The 24,445-nt window shown below is 38.1% G+C and overlaps 3 protein-coding genes across 3 annotated transcripts; all 3 read right to left on the bottom strand.

Moving 5' to 3' along the window:
* Positions 1-459: 459 nt before the first annotated feature.
* Positions 460-8,307, bottom strand: LOC139129975 (cholinesterase-like). Its single transcript, XM_070695683.1, has 8 exons — positions 7,858-8,307; positions 6,484-6,646; positions 5,554-5,631; positions 5,051-5,169; positions 4,358-4,534; positions 2,861-3,513; positions 1,516-1,691; positions 460-1,061 (listed from the first exon to the last, which is right to left on the bottom strand). The coding sequence occupies exons 1-8, from the start codon at positions 8,254-8,256 to the stop codon at positions 991-993; spliced, it is 1,836 nt and encodes a 611-aa protein (XP_070551784.1). The 5' UTR covers positions 8,257-8,307; the 3' UTR covers positions 460-990.
* Positions 8,308-10,339: 2,032 nt separating this feature from the next.
* LOC139129979 (acetylcholinesterase-like) lies at positions 10,340-22,509 on the bottom strand. The gene is made up of 6 exons (XM_070695690.1): positions 22,428-22,509; positions 21,291-21,409; positions 19,855-20,027; positions 18,958-19,610; positions 11,944-12,119; positions 10,340-11,182 (listed from the first exon to the last, which is right to left on the bottom strand). The coding sequence occupies exons 3-6, from the start codon at positions 19,855-19,857 to the stop codon at positions 11,112-11,114; spliced, it is 903 nt and encodes a 300-aa protein (XP_070551791.1). The 5' UTR covers positions 19,858-20,027; positions 21,291-21,409; positions 22,428-22,509; the 3' UTR covers positions 10,340-11,111.
* Positions 21,158-23,365, bottom strand: LOC139129291 (putative inactive carboxylesterase 4). Its single transcript, XM_070694930.1, has 4 exons — positions 23,221-23,365; positions 22,428-22,505; positions 21,291-21,409; positions 21,158-21,187 (listed from the first exon to the last, which is right to left on the bottom strand). Exons 1-4 carry the CDS (start codon positions 23,363-23,365, stop codon positions 21,158-21,160), a joined length of 372 nt encoding a protein of 123 aa, XP_070551031.1.
* Between the last annotated feature and the right edge of the window lie 1,080 nt (positions 23,366-24,445).

Raw genomic sequence — 24,445 nt, 5'->3', positions numbered from 1 at the left:
GGCAAGCAAAGGAATCTTTCAGTGATGCTTGAAGCTGTTCACGGTATATGTCACACGGTAAGGAATTTCAAGTTTGTGTATAGCTACACACAAAAGCTGTTCCTTCGCATGCTGTCAGTCTATGTACGCGCAACTGATTTTCCGATTCGTAGCGAAATGCACGACCAAGTTTGTAGGGCTTAATAAAATCTCGAAAACAAACTGGAGCTTTGTCATTGAGGGTTTTGCAAGTCAGTAGCATAATTATGTAGTCAATTCTGCATTTAATTGAAAGCCAGCGGTGCTGTTTGACGACTGAATGTATATGGTCTGAATTTTTTGGACCGTGAAAAATTTCCGCTGCTGTATTTTGAGCAAGCTGAAGGAGATAAATACTTGAACCAGGGAAGTCCTTACGGTACTGAATTGCACACTGTGTTCTAGTTTCGAAGACAACACTATTAGTGTTTTCAGTTTGAAACTGATAGTAAACGAACACACAAATAAAACGCCGTCAATGTATAATATAGCTATTTACATGTTCTCTACATGATGACGATATCAAGTTATTATTATGTCAAATGAGATTTCAAACATTTCGATTAAACGAACAGAAAATTTTAATCCGCCTTGAAATAGGCAATTGACTCCGGCTGAAGCCACGCCAGTCTTTCGGACTGAATTGCGCATAGCATCTATTACATTTTTCCAGTACAGGATATCACATCTTGTATTAAAAATTACTCCAATTTCACGGCTTTGATTCTGTATGTTCAAAACAATATCACATTCATATGTTGTCAAGATGTAGGAATAAATTACAGTGACATGAGAATTTGTCCACTTCGTGAGAAAGAAATATTTTACTCAACTGGGTTAGCCATGTACTTCGTGCAGCAATACATCTTCCTACGGTTAATCCTTGTGACCTGGGTCAATTCATTGATGTAAAATAATCGTAAAAGCAAAAACTACATATTTCACTTAATTCAGAAATCTCTATGACGATGATTAAGGTTTATTGCTTTCTTCGTTGTACTTCTCTGCCTCGTCGTTGGGGGCAGCACACACTGTATCAACATCTGGATGGATGGAGAGAGAGAGAGAGAGAGAGAGAGAGAGAGAGAGAGAGAGAGAGAGAGAGAGAGAAATTAATAATAAATACTACATTGTAATAAATTTTATGTCGGGAATCATCAATCATAGCGAAGTAAGTCTAGGGTTGACAGATTCAATCATATGATTGCTTAGCTGTGGTTCTCATATGCTCTAGTATGATTGTATCGTTTCGCATTGTGTGTAGGTGTCGTCTAGGACAACTTTATGTATCTCATTTTCCCCTGTGTGTTTATTACTTAATTCAACTAATGACATTTCTTTGATCTGGATCTATATAAATATTTTGGCCAGCTCAACGTTACAAGATCTAAAATCAATTTGTAACCTTTGGTCAATACAGATCGTTTCATATCACTGCCGTTGTAAAGTGTGAGGTTAGGACATTCTAATTGCACGAGTATGTCTGCATTTACAAACCTGTATGCCTCACGAGTTTAGGAAGAAAGTCGTTCCAGAAAGCACACTCCTTGGCTTTCAATGCTCGCTTGTTTTCCATCTTCGGAGAGAGTTCTTTGTACGCTAATCCGGGTACTTTGAACAGTGGCCAGTCTTCCCCGGATGATTCCTCCTCAGCACAAGATAAGTTTGGATTTCTTTGGAAGAAATAGAAGAGAAGGCATATGTAAAAGGTATTGATATTATATAGGGCTCAGTCCTTTTTGTCGCACCAGGGATTAAGATCATAAATGTTATTTGTACTGATTCATGAATTGTTACTTGCTACATACGTTTTTACGACAACGATGCCCAGTTTACCCTCTGTTGGAAGCAGTTCACGTACACGATGATGTCAGACCCTGTTAAACGAAAATTGGCAATTTTTTCCATGGTAACAACCTATTGTGTTTACAAGAGCAGTATTGTGTCATCATTATCGTTGCAATTGTAACTGCACTGCCCGATTTCCACTTGCAAGCTGAAAACTTTAGTGTTCTGTCTAGAAATTTGCAATTTTTGCATCTAGTTATCATGACGCAGGGGGCGCTTTTCTAAAATTCAATCCCAGCATTCTTTTAGTATGTCCTCGTTCATATTCACGACAGTTTTCTCTTTTTCTATTTTTTTAGGGATGATAGTAACGATATTTTGTATCAGTGACAAGGTGGATAATAATATTTATTGGCTTTTAAAAGAGATATATTTTATTAATGGCATGTTATAAAATAATACTTTGCAGGTTTCGTATGTATTTATTTACGAGCACGAAAAAACACATGGCGGCGCACGTGCACAAGAAATAAGTTAGGTACACTTCCGGTTATTCGCATAGTATATAATGAATCTGCACATGCTAGTCAGTGAGCCGCTGGTGCGACAATTATTAATATCATGCATGCATACATACATGTATGTATGTGTGTATGTACATGTATGTGTGTATATGCATGGTTGTCTGTCTTGACAGAAATAAACATTATAAAAATAATAATAATAATATCAGCGAGAAAGACACTTCTACAAAACATTGTGACCTACAAACTTGAAATACGATTATTAGATTTTATCACAAGCTGACTTAAAATATATAATTGTTGACAATGATGAATATCCTTAACTTTTTAGACTAACAAGTTACATTCCAGTTTGCTATATCTTTCAAATATAAATCTGTTGCAGCTACTTCAAAGATTTAGTAAATCGAAATTCGTGAAAAATTTGTATTATTTAGAGTATTTCTCTTCGACTACGTCGAATTTGGCAAAGACTATTATTTTGCAATACTTTTTTCTCTTAATTATATTTATTGAAAGTCAAAGCTTACCCTGATTTAGCGAAGTTTGTCCAGTATTTTATGACCTTCAGTGACATAGCCACCTCCTCTGGGTTCATTGTGACATTCGTTGGGGCTTTACCGTGACTGAAATGTGATCCGAATACAAATGATATATCTTCCCCGTGACCAGCTTTCATCCATGCCACCGGCCAAAGAGGGTTAGACGGGACGTGGGTCATGTGATACATGTACACATTGGCGCCAAATTTTGAGTAAGCGCGGGCCGATTTGTCCGCCGGGCACACGAACATGTAGTCGCCCTGCATTTGAGAGTAGGCTTCGACATAGTCAGCGTCGTCGGAGTCAGCTTCCTCCCAGTTGACGTACATGAGTTTGATGGCGTCCTGCACAGCCGGAATGTACTTGAACGACTCAAACAAGAAAGCAGACCATACTTGTTCGTAGACAGTCTTGTTCATAAACACCTCTGAGTCGTTCATTGCATGGGGCATGAGCATGGCTAAGAATAGCGTGCCTTCGTCGGCGTTGCTACCGATCATGATGTTGACGTCAGTCTTGGTAAATGCTCCCTGACTGAAGAGATTGTCTGTCAGACCAGTTATATAGTGACCATCGACGATGGGTGTCATAGCGTACATGACGTCATCCATTCCAAGTCCAGTGGCATTCATCAAGTTACTCTGTCAGTGAAATAGAAAATAGGATGAAATGATGTTCTCAACGATTATTAGCTCATTCAATGACAATTAACCTAGCGGCCTATAGAGTTAAGCACTGGTATTTAGAGAATAACTATTTGTGCCAAGTTTGTTTACCCTTTGAGTGCTGTAATTTTTCCCACCAAAATTTTAGTGTAACATTTTACTGATTTCATGAACATTTCTTTAATTTTGCAGTAATTAGGATCAAGTGGACATAACCTCAGTTTCAATGGCTACAATTTTGTAAAATCTGGAAAAAAATAGTCTAGATCTGAAACAAATTGCTGGCTATGTTATATTCTATAACGACAACAAAAGTTGACTTTGGCACTCAAAGGTTTAATGAAGAAGATGGAGAGTACTCTTTGATAGCTTACTTCAGACAGCCTCATCAAAAACGGCAAAAATTGCCCCACAAATACAAAATTGCAGATTTCTTCATAATTTGAATATATAATGTTTTGAAAAATATCAATGTGCAAGTTTCACTGTAATGTGAACAAAACTTCTAAGGATATCCCTAGAAACCTGCATCCCGAATTTCAAAACAATTGGACAACAGGGAAATAATTGCTCTCCCAAAACAGGGAAAATTCCCCCTCCCAATAATTATGCGAATTCCACCCCAATTGAACAGATCTGATAGCAGTCATCCCTAGTAGCCAGCATATCAAATTTCAGAGAATTTGAACAAGCGGTTTCAGAGAACAATATTTTTATGCTTGTGTGTCGATTTTTACTTGTAATACACATTTTTTCAAATATCGAATACAATACCAATAAGTAGGTTTAATTTTTTCTACCATTATAGGGACGTCATTACCATTTCTGGATCAAGATTTTCTTCAAAGGTCTCAGCCGGTACGGTGCGTAAACACTTGACCAATTCTTCGGTGTTGTCCCTCTCACATCCGACGACTTTGCCGACGCCGTGTGCCAGCTTGCTTTGCAATGGCAGGTTTAACGGCCGGGGAAAACCACCGAGGGATGCAGCTCCACTCTGATTATTAGGGAATGATCAGATATGTATGTTAAAATCTTTATAGCTCGAACTTGCTGCAACATTGTCATCTGTGATTGAAATATGGTTGTAAGAAACCACCATCTCACGAACAATATCTTATAGTCTGAAGTTGATAAATTGTAGAGAATCTTTTTAATCCCGGGAGTTGCATTCATCCACGGTCACGCCACAAATTGTAACTATTCACACTAGCGGCACAAAGGTTACACAAAAAGTCTTAGGGTATAAGGAACAAATGCACATGCAAATGAAAGCACTTCTTAGAAATGTGTTAGCCTGGTTCTGGGTAGTTGTTCGCTGATACATTGTTTCGATTTTTGTCTGACAAACACTATTATCATGTGCAAGAAAGATCGAGATAATCGTCAAAGGTGAGGGTCATCCTCAAGTTCAAAAATTACTAAACGGCACAGAGTAACAACCTCCCTTCGCCGGTTCTGATACTTCGCATGTAAGGATTAAAAAGTTCACACCAGGTCAATATGTACCTACCTGCATAATTGCCCTATGGAACAGTCCATCACTCAGTGGCGATAGAAGCAAAAAGTCAACACAGAATGCACCGGCGCTCTCACCAAATATTGTCACTCTATCTGGGTCCCCACCAAAGGCTGTCCAGAGAAGTACAAATCAAATACGCTAAGTCTTGTTGTGACATGAAGAGCCTTTCCTCCCCCATTAAATAAGTTAACGTTCTACTGTATTGCCACTGTCCTTTGTATTTTCTTAGCATCCTAACATCTACCAAGTCGATCATTTTTGCTTATTTAAATACTTGGTGGCACTTTTTGACAGCGGTTTACCAGTAATACTATTGTGACGTACATAGTTCTAGCTACATGTTCTGTTGTAGAAGTTTGGGATAAGTTATGCATGACCTAGACTGGCTGTAGCGCCTGACTCTCTTGACAGATAGTGCAATGTCTACTTTCAAACCAAAGGGTTGCTCTTTCCACCAAATGACATATACAGGAACTAAAAAAATGCAATTTTACCTGCAATGTTTTCTTTGACCCATTTCAAAGCAGTCAACTGATCGTGCAATCCGTAGTTTCCAAGGGCATGCTCATCACCTGTCATGTGACCCAGTAAAATCAATGTACAAAACCGAACAAATGTCGCACACACTTATAATACTATGTAAACCAATGAATATCTAACGAATTACTATTCGGCTTACTGGCTCGGGGTTGAATTACAAGTTGGTAAATTAATCAAGATGTTTGTGTTTGCAACATCGGTCACTGCGATACCAAAACAAGGCTTGTAATAGCTCGAGTACTAGCAGAATGATTGAGATATATGCTACGGTATGCCGTGGCTGCGACGAGTTGTGACTCTATGAAACCTACAAAATGTTCTAAAGTACAGTAGTCAGTGCGCAATAAGACTGCTTTCGACAAATTGGAAATTAACAAACAAACAAACAAACGAAACTAATTAACAAGCAAACAAACAAACAAACAAACAAACAAACAAAACAACGAGACTGAGCCTTGAACAGATATCAACTGACTGACTGACGTGCGGACAGATACACAAACTAAGACACAGAGGGTGTACAGAAACAGGATAGACAAAACAACACAGAGAGGGACAGTCATATAAGTGGATACATAGGTAGGTAAATAAATATATGACAAATAGATTGCATTATCTTGGACGTTAATTTTCAGTTTGCCTGACTACGAGTAACCAGTCACGTGAAAAACGATGCTGCGTAAACACTAGTAGATAAATACATGTGTAAATAAAAAGACTGACGGTTACTTAGACAGACAGATAGATAGATAGACAGACAGACAAACAGACACACACACAGATAGAGGATAGATTGATAGATGGCTTCTAGTTTATGAGAGACTCTTTTTTCGTTTGTCTCACTGCGTGTTCATATTAAAAATTATATTGGACTTGGATCCTACCTGTTGCGAAGAACCCGAACAAACCGAGGCGATAATTTATGGATACAACGATGACGTCACCGATCGCCGCCAATGCCGTGGCATCGTAAAATCCGTCTTGAGTGCCAGAACCCATGGAAAACCCACCGCCGTGGATCCATACCATCACTGCCAAATTACCAGACTGAAATGGTACGCAGGTTTGTTTCTTATCAGTACAGAAAACATATATGAAAATATCCAAATTCAAGCACACATGTTGAAATAATTCGTTCAAAATTTACTCAAGTTTACCAAATCATACACCATGCACATCATTATAACCCTCTCTCTCAATGTTATTAGAATGTAGCTGTTCTAAATGGACACAGTAAATAATTATCGAAACTCTATCAACTTCACAATCGTTGCTGGTAATGATGAACCCATTTGGAGAAAAATGAGAGGATGAGATTTATGCCAAGGTTTGTTCATCGGGTAAGCTGACTTTAGGAATAACTTTATGAATCTCTCTCACTCTCTCTCTCTCTCTCTCTCTCTCTCTCTCTCTCTCTCTCTCTCTCTCTCTCTCTCTCTCTCTCTCTCTAGCATTTTACGGCACGATTGGCCCAGATAGCAAGAAAACGCTTTGCCTTAGGAGTCGTTTGTTAGGACTTACTCCACTGCAAACGCATCTGCTGCACAAGCAGATTTCATCTTACATGCCCAATCGTTTGATACCTGCACAAAAGTAAACCACTGTGCATCGAGAGACAAGCCGTTCGACAGCTCTTGGGTTTTGAAATGCTATCATGTATAAGTGGCGTAACGCGTATGAACAATCTAAGATGGTTGCATATACCAGGACGGTAAGTACATATTACAATTTAAAATTGGCAGTCTTGAATCCCAGGTTCTCGCGTCCGTAGTTGTTTGCATTGATTGTGGGTTTGTGGGTTCAGTCCTTTGCTCTCGTTGAATGTTTGACACAGCCAGTCAATTTGTGATGAAAATATAAACTACATCCTTTGAACGAATAGATCATACCGCTCAAGGAGCTATGATTGCATTTAATGTACGTTTTGTACTTCTTCTAAGCCAATTCGTCAGTATCTGAACCACGGGCTAGAAAAACAGTGAGGGCTAATATTTATCATGTTTGCCCAGGCCGATTAACTGTACCGAAAATATTATGTAACAGTGGTGCGACACCCATTCCTATAGCATAGGAGATTGCGGGTCACAATATGCCGTCGCTCTGACTTGCACAAAAGGAGTTTTTGATAAGCGTATCCATTGTTGTTTGTCGATGACTACCAATTATTGTTAGGACTCAACGATGCTTTCCAATTATATAGGTAATTTACGATTCATTTCAACTAAATAGTCAATGTAACACGATTAACCTGTACTTACATCAGACACCGGTTTAAACACATTCAGGAACAGGCAATCTTCATTGCGAGGTTCTTGTATTGGAATAGGCGGTGCATACGGCTGACTGCAGGCCGAGCCACCTTTTCTTGCATCAAGCACCCCCTCCCAGGGAGCTTTAGGCTGTGGAAGTTGAAACCTGAGGTCACCGACCGGCGGCTCGGCGTAGGGTATCCCCTTGAAGACCTGCACGGTACGCTGAACGTCGACCTCCTTGTGGGAAAATTCCTCCGATTTTCCGACCAGTTTTCCCGATTTGATTTGTATGGTCGGATCCTCGGCGAAAGCGCAGCTTATAAGTAAAGCGATGTTAAGAATAAATTTCACAGAAAACATTGTCGACGTCTGTACTTCCTTCGGGCACGTTGCGATCATCAGCATTCACGGACCTTTCAATTGTGAAGACGCCCGCCCTATCGATTTGTCCTGCGCACGATTCTCCAGCGACCAATCAGTGCATTGAGAAAATTGACGAGACGGCCTATAGCAACATGATTACGTCATTGTCAATATTACAGGCAATACTGCAAACATGGAGATGCTTGGAGATTAGCTTACTTCGAGTGACCAGGTCACTTTTATTTGAAAAAGGATAAAATCATTCCAGCATTAATGTTAAATAAAACAAATCTACATGACTTTGAACCTGTCGAGCGAACGAACAAAAGTTACAAAGCAACATGCCTGAAATAAATAGTCTTTTAGCTGGAAAGTTTTGAAAGAAAATAACTGAAAAATCATATCATCACGTGAATGCGTTCCAGAAGTATTCTTCTCAATCAAGTGTTACAAGATTTGAAAACTTCGTGATAAAATCATCAGCTTTGTTCATTATCTTATACGGCACAAGATTCGCGATCGCCCCCAGTCGCTTGGCTTATCTCGTCAGAGCAGTTACTGTCAGGCCAAACAAGGCCTTCACTCAGCGATCTAAGTACCGGCATACCATTTAGAAGTGTTGTGAAAAGAATCAGTCCAGCTACAACCTTTGAAGTTACGAGCAGAGTTTTGGAACACGCCCAGGCTATAGCAGATATAGACTAAAAAGCGAGGCGGCTCAAACGGTCTCCAATCTTCAGTAAATTTGCTGAAGATTGGAGACCGTTTGAACCGCGTTCTTTGAACTCTATCATTTAGCCTGTAACAGTGACCGTCTGCTGAAGTTCAGTCCTTCAGTATATTTTGTTTTTATATCATCATGACCAAAGACTTGGAGCAAGTCCAATACAAAAAGTGAAATATATGTTCAGGTCATTGTTGGTATCTGGATGTGAGGTGCGCCCTCATATTTTTGTTATCGCGTGTAAGTACACTCACAAAAAGGGGTGATTTGTTTGAAAAATATAATGCAAATTACATCGTTTATGGCTCCGGCCGTTCCTATCACCCAACTTAAGACCCCACCCCCTTCAACGTTATCCCAGCAAACTGCTAATTTGCACATTTATATTGAATCGCGGTGATATCATGTCGAGGAATTACAATCCGTGCTCCCGGGCAAATAACCTGAATAATTAATTTTTCACAAGGGAGCAACCTATCTGGTTAGAGGAATGATCTGTTCATCTATCTCGGGCGGTAACTTGACAGCGTGTGACTGGAGTGTCCTCTCTCGTTGCTTCATACCCGTTTCGTGTCCCTCTGTTCACAAGACGAGCTACTGTGATATGTCAGCGAATGAGATATAAAGGTATCCAAAAAGTATATGACTCCGAAAGCACTGAATAACGATGAGATAAAGTAACGTGCAATGACTTCATATGTAGAGAGGACGAGTGCACACACTTACAACATGACTTCGTCAGTTAATATTTAGCATGTATTTCCACAGGGTACAGCAGTAAGTCCCCCTGGGGTGGGGGAGGGGAGGGGAAGGATGGATATTTTGTGCAAACGGTTCACTTTATTTGATTTTATTAATTTTGACTGTGGTATTTCAAATAAAGATTTCAACTCCAAACCCTCTGACTGTTTTCTTTATTACTACGAGTAATTTTACTAATTTTGACTATAGCATTTCAAATAAAGATTTGGCGAAATGATATGTCGTTTAATAATTCTTCCACGGTACGTCTAATTCTACTCAGTTTTGTCGGTAACTGTCCCTGCCTGGCTGAGTGAAAGACCTATGGAATGTTGTGGATGTTTGTAACCATTGGAAGACAAAGATAAGTCACGCTCCCTCCACAGGGACCGTGGATATGTATTACGACCTCTATGCTACTCTAATATTATTCTGTCTTGCCAAATGACTCAAAACCAGTCAAGGCTGTTCAGTATGTAACATTGGCGAGATACTCGAAATCATTGAGAATAATCTTTGCAACAATTGCGCCTTGACAGACACTTTTTTCAGGGGCGTTTTTACTCTGCTGTCATACATGCATTTTGTAACCCTACTCACATCCATTACGCGTGGAAACCCACCACAGTCAAACCACTGTTAACTTACCAAAAGTGATACAAAGTAACACATGTATTTATTTCTTGATTTTTTTATTTACTCTTAACAGTGCAACACATGTATTTATTTATTTATGACGTAAATCATCTGTAAATCCGTATATTACTTTATGAGCGGTGGTGATGAGATCTTTGGTGCAGAAACTATGTCTTGTTGAAGGCAATCGTAAAATCAATCAATCCGTCAGCCACATTTGTAACGCGTCATAACCAATGTCAAGAATGTAAGATATAGACGCGGTTGAGTCAGTGTAAATCTTATGCCACATGATGGTAAAGCTGTTCACATTGGATGCTTGTCGTACGTCACATGTTAGGCCAACACAAATTTGGGTGGACACAGGTAAAAAAAAATCGATATCTGTTCCTCCGAATGCTTTCAATCTGCACTTAGATATGCGCAACTGATTTTTCAACTGCTTAGGGCATGGCATAGTCAAATCTTAAAAATATAATGCACTCCCATGCCATTGCTATCGTATGATCGAAGCTGTATAATACCTATAATGGAGACGGAATAAATTACACCGTGGACGTCTTTTTCACGTCAATAATGATTACACTGAATACAGGAATTTGTCTATATCTCGGGAAACACTAATATTATACAGAACCTAAAGCGATGCACTTCGCGCAGCAACATATATTGCCATAGCATCTCATAGCATGCACTACGTTTAATCCTAGTGGCTAGCGTCAATCCATTGATGTAAAATAATCATAACAAAACAATTTGCATATTTCAGTTATTTCAGAAATCTCTATGGCGATGCTCAAGGTTTATTGCTTTCTTCTTTGTACTTCTCAGCCTCATCGTTGGGGGCAGCACACACTGTATCAACATCTGGATGGATGGAGAGAGAGAGAGAGAGAGAGAGAGAGAGAGAGAGAGAGAGAGAGAGAGAGAGAATCTCCATAATGTGCGTTATGAGGCCACATCAACAGAATTAGGAAAATTACTACATTTTTTTCATCATGTAACCGACAATGAGACAATGTCTCAGTACAAACAACTGTTTGTTACATTACATTGTTAATGTTGGAAATCATACAGCATGGATGTCCACAAACTATGTCTACATGCAGCCGAAGCCTCTACTTTCGGTTCCGAAGAGGTGTTTCCAAGGAACAAAAATATTGGACAGTCACTGCGTCTGTCCACGGTTAACTCAACGTATATGCCTTAAGCAAGAAAAAGGGCAGTGTAAAATTGAATTCCTGTCGTGTTCAAATGTTATTTCTACATCACCCAGAATATCGATATATGGGTGGTCAGTGAAAATTGGATCGGGTTTTAGCTGACGATATTCGATGTACAGATCATTTTGTTCCAATAACTATAGTTGTAGAACCACTTTATGTATCTCAATCGTCTCTGTGACTTTCTTGCTTGTTCCAAATAATGACGTCGGTCAGACTTTTTGTTTGTTTGGGATTTGTATGGACATCACGGTCAGCCTATTCTCTAGAAAGACCTAAGTTACTCCATATAACGTTGATAATGTTTGATAACCCTGTTTTACCGCAGCCGCAGCTAGGGACACTGGAAAAGAAAGTCTGAGGTTAGGAAATTCTAATTCCACTAGCATGTATACATGAACAAACCTGTATGTTTTACGAGTTTAGGAAGAAAGTCGTTCCAGAAAGCACACTCCTTCGCCTTCAATGCTCGTTTGTTTTCCATCTTCGGAGAGAGTTCTTTGTACGCTAATCCGGGTACTTTGAACAGTGGCCAGTCTTCCCCGGATGATACCTCCTCAGCACAAGATAGATTTGGATTTCTTTGGAAGATATAGTATGAAGATTGAGGAAGGCATATATATAACGTCTATATTTATATGTATGTATGTATGTATGTATATGTATGTATGTACGTTTATGTATGTATGTATGTATGTATGTATGTATGTATATGTATGTATGTATGTATGTATGTATGTACAGTATTTATGTATGTTTAAAAACTATCTACTGTTGATTGACCAATCAGAGTGCTCAATTCAGGGTGTTTTATTTACTCATAAAGCCTTGGTCACCAAATTCCAGAAACGAATGACAGCGCCGTAGTAAAGTACTGTCCAATCAAAAGTGAACATGTCATATTCTGTAGACATCTGGCACGTTTTACTATTCAAGTCCTGTTTGTTCATAACTTACATTTTATATTCAGGTTTGCTATATTGTTTAAATAATCGGTCTCGGCTAATTATTAGTCCGTGGGCTGGAGGGGCCCACCGTGCACCCCCCCATAAACCTACTACATGGGTATTTTTTTGTTCTTTGGGATCTGCTGAACTAGAAAAAAGATGTTAACATTGGATATTTTGGGATGCACTACCCGTCTGCACTGGTTTTTGATTTGTATGTACCGCAAAAAATGGCGAAAAATGGGTAGGGGTAGGGGGTACTATATCCTCCCCTAAATCGAGTAAACTAGCATGAAATAGCACAAACCTTACATTTTTGGAAAGCTCAGATACTGCTCTTTCTGAGGAATACCAACTTTAGCAAAATTAATTTGTGTACATAGAATAGGACGACTTTAAAATGAATTTTTTTGACAATTTTGAAATTTTTTACCCAAAATACCATGTAACAATTGTGATTTACTTTTATTAAGCAAAATTTTCACAACTTTTTGTGTTTAAATTATTCATTCCGATATATTAAACAAGAAAAAAAGTGTTAACATCAGATATTTAACTATAAACTACTTCTCTGGCGTCCATTTTGAATTGCGTGTATCTGTATGGGGTGTGCAAAAGCTAGGGGTAGGGGTACAACATTCTTTCCTTGATGAAGTAAACTGCCTTGAAATGCCATATACCTTATAGTTTTGGAAAGCTTAGATACTGGTCTCTCTAAAAAGCATAAGGTTTTAGTAAAAAAATATGACGTCATAGAATTGGATAACTTTAAATCGATTTTTTCTGGTAATTCAGCAATTTTAACAGGAAGGAAATACGAAAACTATTGTTTCCTCCCAATGAAGCAAATCAAACAGATTGATGGATGTTATTTACTAATTGCAATGTGCTGAAGAAGAAAATAAATGTCAAAATTGGGTATTTACAATGCATTATTGTCTCTACTAACTGCAATTGCAAGTTTCGCTACATTGGTATATCGTGAATGGGCATTTTATTGTTATGCAATGAAATAATGCACAGCCTTAAAAAGAAGATTTTAAAACGCACACACATAGTCATATTGCCATTTTCTCCTTAAAGTCAATAGATTGTTGATGACTGTCTACTTTTATCATTTACTTTTTAAATATTTTTTTATAAAATAATTTTGATAAGACGTATTTGGAAAATTGTCTATGCCTCCTTGTCTTACTTATACAGCAAGCATTACTAACAATCTATTAGGCCCTGGGCTAGAGGGGGCGTCTACGTGCACCTCCCCCCCACCGCACAGGATAACAAACCTGTATTTTTCAGAAGCCTTGAGATCCCTAGAATAAGAAATAGGATTTTAACAGACAAAATATAGGGACCCAATATCTGTTACGGTCATGTTTTGAAGGGTACCGCAAAATCACGATTTTGTGACCCACATGGATTTTTGTCAAACCTGTCTTCATGTACGTCATCTGCTGAGCTTACTGTTTAACATGACCTGGCTTATGGGGTATCATTAGAAAGGTGATTTATTCTTCTTGAAAATGGTATATAGCAATATGCAATATCTTCTATAGTTTTCATGAAATAGGGCCATAATTTACCCATACCCCAAAGTTTTATGTCGCAAATTACTGTCAAAACTAATCTAAATTCTACCAATTATTTACCTAGACATAATACAAAGGGTAATGCTGTGTATTAACTTTGTGTTATTTGCTACAGGTACATGTAAGAAACCTGAAATAAACTTTTGACAGAAAAAATATTGGGATCCTGTAGCTGTAACAGTCATATTTTGAAGGGTTCCGCAAAATCACAGTATTACTGAATCACATTCGTTTTTGTTAAACCTGTCTTCTTGTAAGTCTTCTGCTGAGCTTATTTTGAACATAAAGAGGCATATGCGGTATCATTTGAAAGTTAATTTACTTTTCTTTAAAATGATATATTGCAATATGCAATATCTTCTATAGTTTTTATGATATGAGACCAAAACTTACCCCATACCCCAAAGTTTTATGTCGCAAGTTACAGTCAAAACTTATGTCAAATTCTACCAATTATTTTCCTAGACACTTTACAAAAGGCAATGCTTTGTATAAAATATATTTTATTGGTACAGGGACATGTCAAAAATATGAGTTAGACTTTTAACAGACAAAATATTGGTATTGAATGACTCTTACTTGCATGATTTGAAGGGTACCGTGAAGTCAGAGTATTACCGACTCGCATATGTTTTTGTTAAATGTGTCGTCTTGTAAGTCATCTGCTGAGCTTACATTTTACCATAACCTAGTTTATGGGCTGCCGTTAGAAAGACAATTTATTTTGCTTTAAATGACATATTGTAACATACAATATCTTCTATAGTTTTCATGAAAGAGGACCAAACCTTACCCCATACCCCAAAGTTTTATGCCGGAAATTACTGTCAAAACTAGTATTTAATTTTGAATAATTCTTTAAAAAAAGACAAACTTTGTATGAAACCTATTTTATTTGTTACAGAGACACTTCCAACTATGAAAGATACCATTAACGGGATAATTATTGCAATTTAATAGGTGTTAGCATCATGGTTTGAAGGATAGCAGGACATGTTGCTGAAACCCGTGAAATTTTATTAAACAGGTTTCCATGAAATTTATCTGCCAAGCTTTATTTTGTCCATAACCCAGATTGTAGGGTATCATTACAAAGATTTCATCACTCTTATTTTTAGCATATCATAAAGTGCATTATCATCTTAAGTTGTAATGACATAGCAAAAACCTCATCACCCCAGCCCATCCATAGTTTGATTTGCAAACTACATCTGTTCTAAAACTTTCCAGTTTGCGAATTTGGGATATTGGGTAAGTTTTGGTCCTATTTCGTGAAAACTATTGAAGATATTGCATATTACAATATGTCGGTCGCTTTCTGGCAAAATTGTCTTTCTAATGATAGCCCATAAGATAGGTTAGAGTAAAAAGTAAGCTCAGCAGAGGACTTACAAGATGACACATTTAACAAAAACACTTACGAGTGGGCAAGACTGTAACTTTACGGTACCCTTCAAAACATGACAGCAGCAACCATTCAATCCCAGTATTTTGTCTGTTAAAAGTCTATCTCATATTTGTGACGTGTCTCTGTAACAAATAAAACAGATTTCATACAAATCATTGTCTTTTGTAATATGTCTAGGTAAAAGTTTGTAGAATTTGAAATCAGTAGTGACAGTAGTTTGCAATATAAACTTAGGGGTATGGGGTAAGTTTTGGTCTTATTTCCTGAACACTAAAGAAGATATTGTATATTACAATATGTTATATCAAAGAAAAAAAACCACCTTTTTAATGATATCCCAAAAACCAACTTATGTTAAAAAGTAAGCTCAGCAGATGAATTACAATAAGACAGGTTAAACAAAAACGTATGCGAGTTGACAATACCATGATTTTGTGGTACCCTTCACAATATTACTGTTACGGCTACAGCATCACATATTTTTTTCTGTTAAAAGTTCGTTTCAAGTTTCTAACATGAACCTGTAGCAAATAAACTAAATTTAATACATATCATTGCCCTTTGTATTTTGTCCCGGTAAATAATTGGCAGAATTTGAGATTAGTTTTGACTGTAATTCTGAACATAAAACTTTGGGGTGTGGGGTAAGTTGTGGTCCTATTTCATGAAAACTGTAAAAGATATTGCATATTGCAATATATTATTTTAAAGAAGAGTAAATTAACTTTCTAATGACGCCCAACTTGCCACGTTATGATAAAAAATAAGCTCAGTAGGCGACTTACAAGAAGACAGGTTTAACGAAAATGTATGCGAGTTGGCAATACTGTGATTTTGCAGTACCATTCAAAATATGACTTTTACAGCTACACCATCCGGATATTTTTGTGTTAAAAGTTTATTTCAAGTTTCTAACATGTACCTGTATCAAATAAAACAATTTGATACACAGCATTGCCTTTTGTATAATGTCAAGGTAAATAATTGGTAGAATTTAAGATTAGTTTTGACAGTAATTTACGACATAAAACTTTGGGGTATGGGGTAAGGTTTGGTCCTATTTCATGAAAACTATAGAAGATCTTGTATGTTACAATATGTCATTTTAAAGCAAAATAAATTGTCTTTCTAACGGCAGCCCATAAACTAGGTTATGGTAAAATGTAAGCTCAGCAGATGACTTAAAAGACGACACATTTAACAAAAACATATGCGAGTAGGTACTACTCTGACTTCACGGTACCCTTCAAATCATGCAAGTAAGAGTCATTCAATACCAATATTTTGTCTGTTAAAAGTCTAACTCATATTTTTGACATGTCCCTGTACCAAATAAATATATTTTATACAAAGCATTGCCTTTTGTAAAGTGTCTAGGAAAATAATTGGTAGAATTTGACATAAGTTTTGACTGTAACTTGCGACATAAAACTTTGGGGTATGGGGTAAGTTTTGGTCTCATATCATAAAAACTGTAGAAGATATTGCATATCGCAATATATCATTTTAAAGAAAAGTAAATTAACTTTCAAATGATACCGCATATGTCTCTTTATGTTCAAAATAAGCTCAGCAGAAGACTTACAAGAAGACAGGTTTAACAAAAACGAATGTGATTCAGTAATACCGTGATTTTGCGGACCTTCAAAATATGACTGTTACAGCTACAGGATCCCAATATTTTTTCTGTCAAAAGTTTATTTCAGGTTTCTTACATGTTCCTGTAGCAAATAACACAAAGTTAATACACAGCATTACCCTTTGTATTATGTCTAGGTAAATAATTGGTAGATTTTAGATTAGTTTTGACAGTAATTTGCGACATAAACTTTGGGGTATGGGGTAAATTATGGCCCTATTTCATGAAAACTATAGAAGATATTGCATATTGTTATATACCATATTCAAGAAGAATAAATCACCTTTCTAATGATACCCCATAAGCTAGGTCATGTTCAACAGTAAGCTCAGCAGATGACGTACATGAAGACAGGTTTGACAAAAATCCATGTGGGTCACAAAATCGTGATTTTGCGGTACCCTTCAAAACATGACCGTAACAGCTATTGAGTCCCTATACCGGTATTTTGTCTGTTAAAATCCTATTTCTTATTCTAGGGATCCCAAGGCTTCTGAAAAATACAGGTTTGTTATCCTGTGCGGTGGGGGTGCACGTAGACGCCCCCTCTAGCCCACGGCCTAATAGCTTGTTAGTAGTGCTCGCTGTATAAGTAAGACAAGGAGGCATAGACAATTTTCCAAATACGTCTTATCAAAATTATTTTATAAAAAAAATATTTAAAAAGTAAATTATAAAAATAGACAGTCATCAACAATCTATTGACTTTAAGGAGAAAATGGCAATATGACTATGTGTGTGCGTTTTAAAGTCTTCTTTTTAAGGCTGTGCATTATTTCATTGCATAACAATAAAATGCCCATTCACGATATACCAATGTAGCAAAACTTGCAATTTTAGTGAGTAGAGACAATAATGCATTGTAAATACCCAATTTTGACATTTATTTTCTTCTTCAGCACATTGCAATTAGTACATAACATCCATCAATCTGTTTGATTTGCTTCATTGGGAGGAAACAATAGTTTTCGTATTTCCTTCCTGTTAAAATTGCTGAATTACCAGAAAAATCGATTTAAAGTTATCCAATTCTATGACGTCATATTTTTTTACTAAAACCTTATGCATTTTAGAAAGACCAGTATCTAAGCTTTCCAAAACTATAAGGTATATGGCATTTCAAGGCAGTTTACTTCATCAAGGAAAGAATGTTGTACCCCTACCCCTAGCTTTTGCACACCCCATACAGATACACGCAATTCAAAATGGACGCCAGAGAAGTAGTGTAGAGTTAAATATCTGATGTTAACACTTTTTTTCTTGTTTAATATGTCGGAATGAATAATTTAAACACAAAAAGTTGTGAAAATTTTGCTTAATAAAAGTAAATCACAATTGTTACATGGTATTTTGGGTAAAAAATTTCAAAATTGTCAAAAAAATTCATTTTAAAGTCGTCCTATTCTATGTACACAAATTAATTTTGCTAAAGTTGGTATTCCTCAGAAAGAGCAGTATCTGAGCTTTCCAAAAATGTAAGGTTTGTGCTATTTCATGCTAGTTTACTCGATTTAGGGGAGGATATAGTACCCCCTACCCCTACCCATTTTTCGCCATTTTTTGCGGTACATACAAATCAAAAACCAGTGCAAACAGGTAGTGCATCCCAAAATATCCAATGTTAACATCTTTTTTCTAGTTCAGCAGATCCCAAAGAACAAAAAAATACCCATGTAGTAGGTTTATGGGGGGGTGCACGGTGGGCCCCTCCACCCACGGACTATTAAATAATTGCGACAAAAAATTGCACGTTTATAATATTTCTGTTGGATATCGTCGACCGCTATCGTAAAGTAGTATTGGCATACATTTTACTTTAAATATATTTCATGTTACCCTGATTTAGCGAAGTTTGTCCAGTATTTCATGACCTTAAGTGACATAGCCACTTCCTCTGGGTTCATTGTTACATTCTTCGGGGCTTTACCGTGACTGAAGTGTGCTCCGAATACAAATGGTAGATCTTCCCCGTGACCAGCTTTCATCCATGCCACCGGCCAGAGAGAGGTAGATGGGACGTGGGTCATGTGATACATGTATACGTTGAAACCAGATTTTGAGTAAGCGCGGGCTGATTTGTCCGACGGGCACACAAACGTATAGTCTCCTTGCATTTGCGAGAATGACTCGACATAGTTAACATCGTCGGCGTCCACTTCCTCCCAGTTGACGTACATGAGCTTGATGGCGTCCTGCACGGCCGGAATGTTCTTAAACGACTCAAACAAGAAAGCGGACCATACTAGTTCGTAGACAGTCTTGTTCATAAACACCTCTGAGTCGTTCATCGCATGGGGCATGAGCATGGGTAAAAACAGCGTACCTTCGTCGGCGTTAGTACCGATCATGATATTGACGTCTGTCTTGGTAAATGCTCCCTGGCTGAAGATGTCGTTTGCCGCTGCTGTTATATAGTGGCCATCGATGCGAGGTGTCATAGCGTACATGACGTCCTCCATCCCGAGTCCAGTAGCATTCATCAAGTTTTTCTGTCGATTAAACATGGTTTATATGAGAAAATGCTCTCCATTAAATTTTGGGATAAGTGAATTCCCAACTGTATCTAAAAGTATATGATACTATTCAGGTGTTAAGCTACAATTTTACAATCTACAGTTAAAAGGATGTGAAATTCTTTCGATAATAAGCAATTTTGTTCACATGTCGAACATAATTCGAGAGTTAAAGCTTTCTCGATCGGAAAATGTTTTGCTAAGACACGGATAACTTTACCATTTCTGGGTCAAGATTTTCTTCGAAAGTCTCAGCCGGTACGGTGCGCAAACACTTGACCAATTCTTCGGTGCTGTCCTCTCACACCCGACGACTTTGCCGACGCCGAGTGCCACCGTGGTTTGCTTTGGGTTGATTTTTTGTAGAATACCACCAATTGTAGCCGTTCCACTCTGATAATTAAAAGGTCCAGAAACTGCTCAGTATCGCTGTACAATAAGCTCGTTGTAAAATAAATACCTTGAGACAACTTAACCTTAAAGGTATACTGTCACCTATTCCAATTTTGCCACAGTGACCATGGAAAGAAAAAATCTAAACAATCACAGATTTTAAGCGGGTGGCCGCTTTTTAAAAACAGCGCCCCACATGGTTATTTTGAATACCAAGGAACGCCCCTTTGACCATATATGGGCATATTTAGATTACAGGTAACTGTATACCTTTAAGGTAGTACGCGCCTCGGGGACAGACTCTCGGACTTTCAAACTTTCAAACTTATACAATTCTTTTCTGACCCATGACTTGTGTGGTTCATTTTGAAGTTCTTTGCGTGAGATAAATTTTCACCGACTTAGTTTTTCGAAAATCGAAAATTTAACTATTCTTCACAGAGTTAAAATAGCGATGGCGACATTTTGAAATTCAAATATCTGTAAATCTTGGGGATTTGTTTCGCTGGTACCAAAATTTTCACGGTGACCCCCCCCCCACCCCCACCCCATTTTTGTTTCATAACTTTCCTTGAGCAAAGTTTTAACAAAAGTTTAAGTCTTTCACTTTCGAGGCCCATGCTGCCTTAAGCTTGGTGACCCGTCGTAACCAAGCCGCGATACGATCATCTTTGCACAGATATTCTCTTGGAGTTTTTAACCTCTTCTACATAATAACGTTGATTTGGTTGAAATCGGTAAATAAATAAACAACAAAACGATACAATTTTTTTTCCCAAACGGCCTCTCTTTTATCTTTCTTATATATTTTTTTGAATAAGTGAACACAAATAATCACTATAAGAAGTCACGGTGAATTAACGCGCAAAAAAGACTCAACGCAGGAAGACGAGAATTGCGCCACCATGCGGTCTATTATATCTTTAAGGATAACATTTGAAATTTATTGCTCTTTGTGCATCGATAAACGGCAAATTTAATTATTGAATTGATTGCAAAAAAAGTATATATATATATATATATATATATATATATATATATATATATATATATATATATATATATATATATATATATATATATATACCCTAAAACAAATTCAAGACGTCATGTGAAAAAGTGAGACATTGTTACAGGTGAGAATCGTCCTTCGAGTATGGCTACATGGCACAAAACAAACTTGAGCATCTTCACCTGTTGCGACATTTCACATTTTCTTGAAGACGATGTACCTTACAATTCACTAGCTCAAATATTACCTACCTGCATAATGGCCCTGTGGAACAGTCCATCACTCAGTGGCGATAGAAGCAACATATCAACACTGCAGCCTCCGGCACTCTCACCAAATATTGTCACTCTGTCTGGGTCTCCACCAAAAGCTGTTCACACAGAGACACGAATGAAAGAAACCAAGTCTCGGCGTGACAATAGAGCGCTCTTTGTCTCCACACACTCAGGAGAAGTGGATAATTAAAACATGCGCACCGCAAACGTAACTTTCGTGTTGGTGGGGGTGGTGTGTGTGTGTGTGTGTGGGGGGGGGGGGGGTTGGGGGTTGGCTGTATTTCGATCACTGTGCGCAAAATCGCACTTCATGTATTCATATCAACAACTCGCTCAACCTTTTGCTGTATCGCAAAATATCGCGCTGTACTGTTCGGCGTGTACCAGGCCAGTGTGGTAAATGTGCTATACCTTTCCTTTGACATACGTTTGGTTCAGTGCACGCTGTAAAATAACGTAACAACCATTTTGGATGCATTGCGTCATTGTGGAATTGTTGCTGAACAAAGATTGATTTTAGAGGGAGTATGCCAGTGGTGGTGGGAGCGTATGTGTGATGCGTGATTTGGCTGAGTATTTGTGTCTGTTGCTTCTCCACTAGGTGACTGGATGCTGTATGCTGTGGGTTCGAACCCGATTGAAAACACCGTATATTCGGCCACGTATAGGCCTACCGATTGTAGGTATGACACAGAATGAGGCTGGATTGGATTTTCGCGCTTCCAAACTTTCGTTCGGGAGTGGGGGGGGGGGTTTGAGGCCAAACGCACTTAGTTTCGTGCGCATGCTTTAATTATCCACGACCCCTTAGAATCACAATGCTCTTCCAATTCATGTTGTCCATTTCCAGAGTTTCCCCTTGATCTGAGTATTCTGTCCATTTTTATTTCACTTATCAATCAAATTTTGAATGAATGAATTGTATTGCTTTTTGACAATGGCTTACAAGTAATTTATTGAGACATTACGCAAATAGGTATAATTTCCCGTTCTCTTTAGAAGCTCCAGCTAGGCATTGACGTATGCTGTATTCAATTTTAACGGGAATAGTTTCCAGGCGACGCAAGAAGTCATTTGCATATTAACTGAAACACGAAATAAGTCCAACTTTACCTGCGATGTTTTCTTTGACCCATTTCAAAGCAGTTACCTGATCGTGCAATCCGTAGTTTCCAGGGGCATGTTCATCACCTGTCATGTAATCGAGTTAGATATTTACAAAATAAAACAAAAAAATAAATAATGTTATTATAAATAACTATTTGAATAAAAGCTGCGAAAATGGATTCACATAAACATCCTTTTTCAAAAAGTGAAAATTCAATCAACAACCTAGTACAATAAGACACGGACCATCCCCTGCACAACTATTATCATTTTTTATGTTCGAGTACTGCTAGAGTCCTTCATTCGATGTGGAGTGTTACAATTAATTTGCTCCAGCAGCGATAAATTTGAAATTTGGATTAATACTTTCACTCTACGAACATTTATATTGACCCTACATCATGAAAGTTTATTCGAAATTAAGTCGTCAACTGTAAAATGACAGAAAGAAAGATACATAGATAGATAGGTAGATAGATTGATTGGACAGATAGATCGACAGTTATATAGATCGATCGATAGATAGATTGATCGGTAGATCGACAGACAGTTTCTTTATTAGTTTGTCTGTCTGTTATCTATCTATCATAGATAGATAGACAGACAGACAATCAGACAGACAGACAGACAGACAGAGACATATGGATGTGTGTGGATAGACAGACAGACAGACAGACAGACAGACAGACAGACAGACAGACAAATAGATTGATTGATTGATTCTGGTTTATCAGGCGTTCTTCCTTCAATTGTCTTACTACTAGTTCATATCAAATATGATTTTGGACTTCGAACCTACCTGTTGCGAAGAACCCGAACATACCAAGGCGATAATTTATGGAAACAACGATGACATCACCGATCGCTGCCAGTGCTGTGGCGTCATACAGACCATCTTGGGTGGCAGAACCTATACTGAAGCCACCACCGTGAATCCATACCATTACTGCCAGATTGGCGGTCTGAAATTACACATCCCAAGAGAATTCATGGAAGCTCTCTCTCTCTCTCTCTCTCTCTCTCTCTCTCTCTCTCTCTCTCTCTCTGGGAGTCCCTCAAAGTGCACATTAATGTACTCTGTGTCTTGTAGGACGCAACGGATCAAGCGGAAAGTACTGTATTGTAGAGTTAGAAAATAAAGCTTGAGCAACAGGCGTTTCATTTCGAGCAGCCTTTCAATGCCTTAGTCTATACAATAATCATAGACCCTCGAGGTAAACATGTTACTAAAACGCCACTCTGTGATCGTGAGACGAGCAGATTTCTGAACTTGCTGTACTTTTGTGAAGCACATTTGAGTAGTCACAAAATGTGTCGTTCGTGCATTCAGATATCAGTCAAGGTCAAGCAGCAGCGTCTCCATTTAACGGACTTCGCCATGTTGAATCATGTAACTGACAAACTACAGACACGGTAATGCTAAATGATTCTATAGATACACTTCCTAGCCCTAGTCGTGGGCGATTTCACGTTGTATCACTCCGCTAGTATTATTTGACAGTTAAAACAAGTTCATAGTACCTTTTAACGTGACATTTTAATTGTAATGTCAATCAGTGCCAATAAATTGTATGGGCTCGAATTGAGGTCGTATATCGTACTTTGCAATAATAGGCGGGGTTGGGCATGATAATCACTACATGGATACAGCCAAATACCTCAATAAAATACATACTTCAGACACCGGTTTAAACACATTCAGGAACAGGCAATCTTCATTGCGAGGTTCTTTGAAGGGAATAAGCGGTGTAAGCGGTTGACTGCAGGCCGAGCCACCTTTGCTTGCATCGTGCACCCCTTCCCAGGGAGCTTTAGGCTGCGGCAGTCGAAACCTGAGGTCACCGACCGGCGGCTCGGCGTAAGGTATCCCTTGAAGACCTGGACGGTACGCTGAACGTCGACCTCCTGGTGGGAAAATTCCTCTGATTTTCCGACCAATTTTCCCGATTTGATTTGTATGATCGGATCCTCAGCGCAACTGCAGCTGATGAGTAAGGCGGCATAAAGAATATACAGTGGAATTT

Source organism: Ptychodera flava, chromosome 3 (assembly GCF_041260155.1).
Source record: "Ptychodera flava strain L36383 chromosome 3, AS_Pfla_20210202, whole genome shotgun sequence".
NCBI classification, from domain to species: Eukaryota; Metazoa; Hemichordata; class Enteropneusta; family Ptychoderidae; genus Ptychodera; species Ptychodera flava.
The sequence above is the reverse complement of the archived record's forward strand: the minus strand, read 5'-3'. Positions and strand labels throughout refer to the sequence as shown.

Bases quoted from the DNA above. Each gene is read 5' to 3' on its own strand.
- LOC139129975 (XM_070695683.1), bottom strand. From the start codon at position 8,256: ATGCTGATGATCGCAACGTGCCCGAAGGAAGTACAGACGTCGACAATG. The intron at 5,632-6,483 runs GTAGGATCCAAG...GTCACATGACAG, and splicing joins GTTCGGGTTCTTCGCAACAG to GTGATGAGCATGCCCTTGGA. The intron at 5,170-5,553 runs GTAAAATTGCAT...TTCTCTGGACAG, and splicing joins GGTCAAAGAAAACATTGCAG to CCTTTGGTGGGGACCCAGAT.
- LOC139129979 (XM_070695690.1), bottom strand. The intron at 12,120-18,957 runs GTAACATGAAAT...TATCTTCCAAAG, and splicing joins ACAAACTTCGCTAAATCAGG to AAATCCAAATCTATCTTGTG. The intron at 11,183-11,943 runs GTTTGTTCATGT...CCATCCATCCAG, and splicing joins TAAACTCGTAAAACATACAG to ATGTTGATACAGTGTGTGCT.
- LOC139129291 (XM_070694930.1), bottom strand. From the start codon at position 23,365: ATGGTATGGATTCACGGTGGTGGCTTCAGTATAGGTTCTGCCACCCAA. The intron at 22,506-23,220 runs GTAGGTTCGAAG...ATTACATGACAG, and splicing joins GTTCGGGTTCTTCGCAACAG to GTGATGAACATGCCCCTGGA. The intron at 21,410-22,427 runs GTAAAGTTGGAC...CTGTGTGAACAG, and splicing joins GGTCAAAGAAAACATCGCAG to CTTTTGGTGGAGACCCAGAC.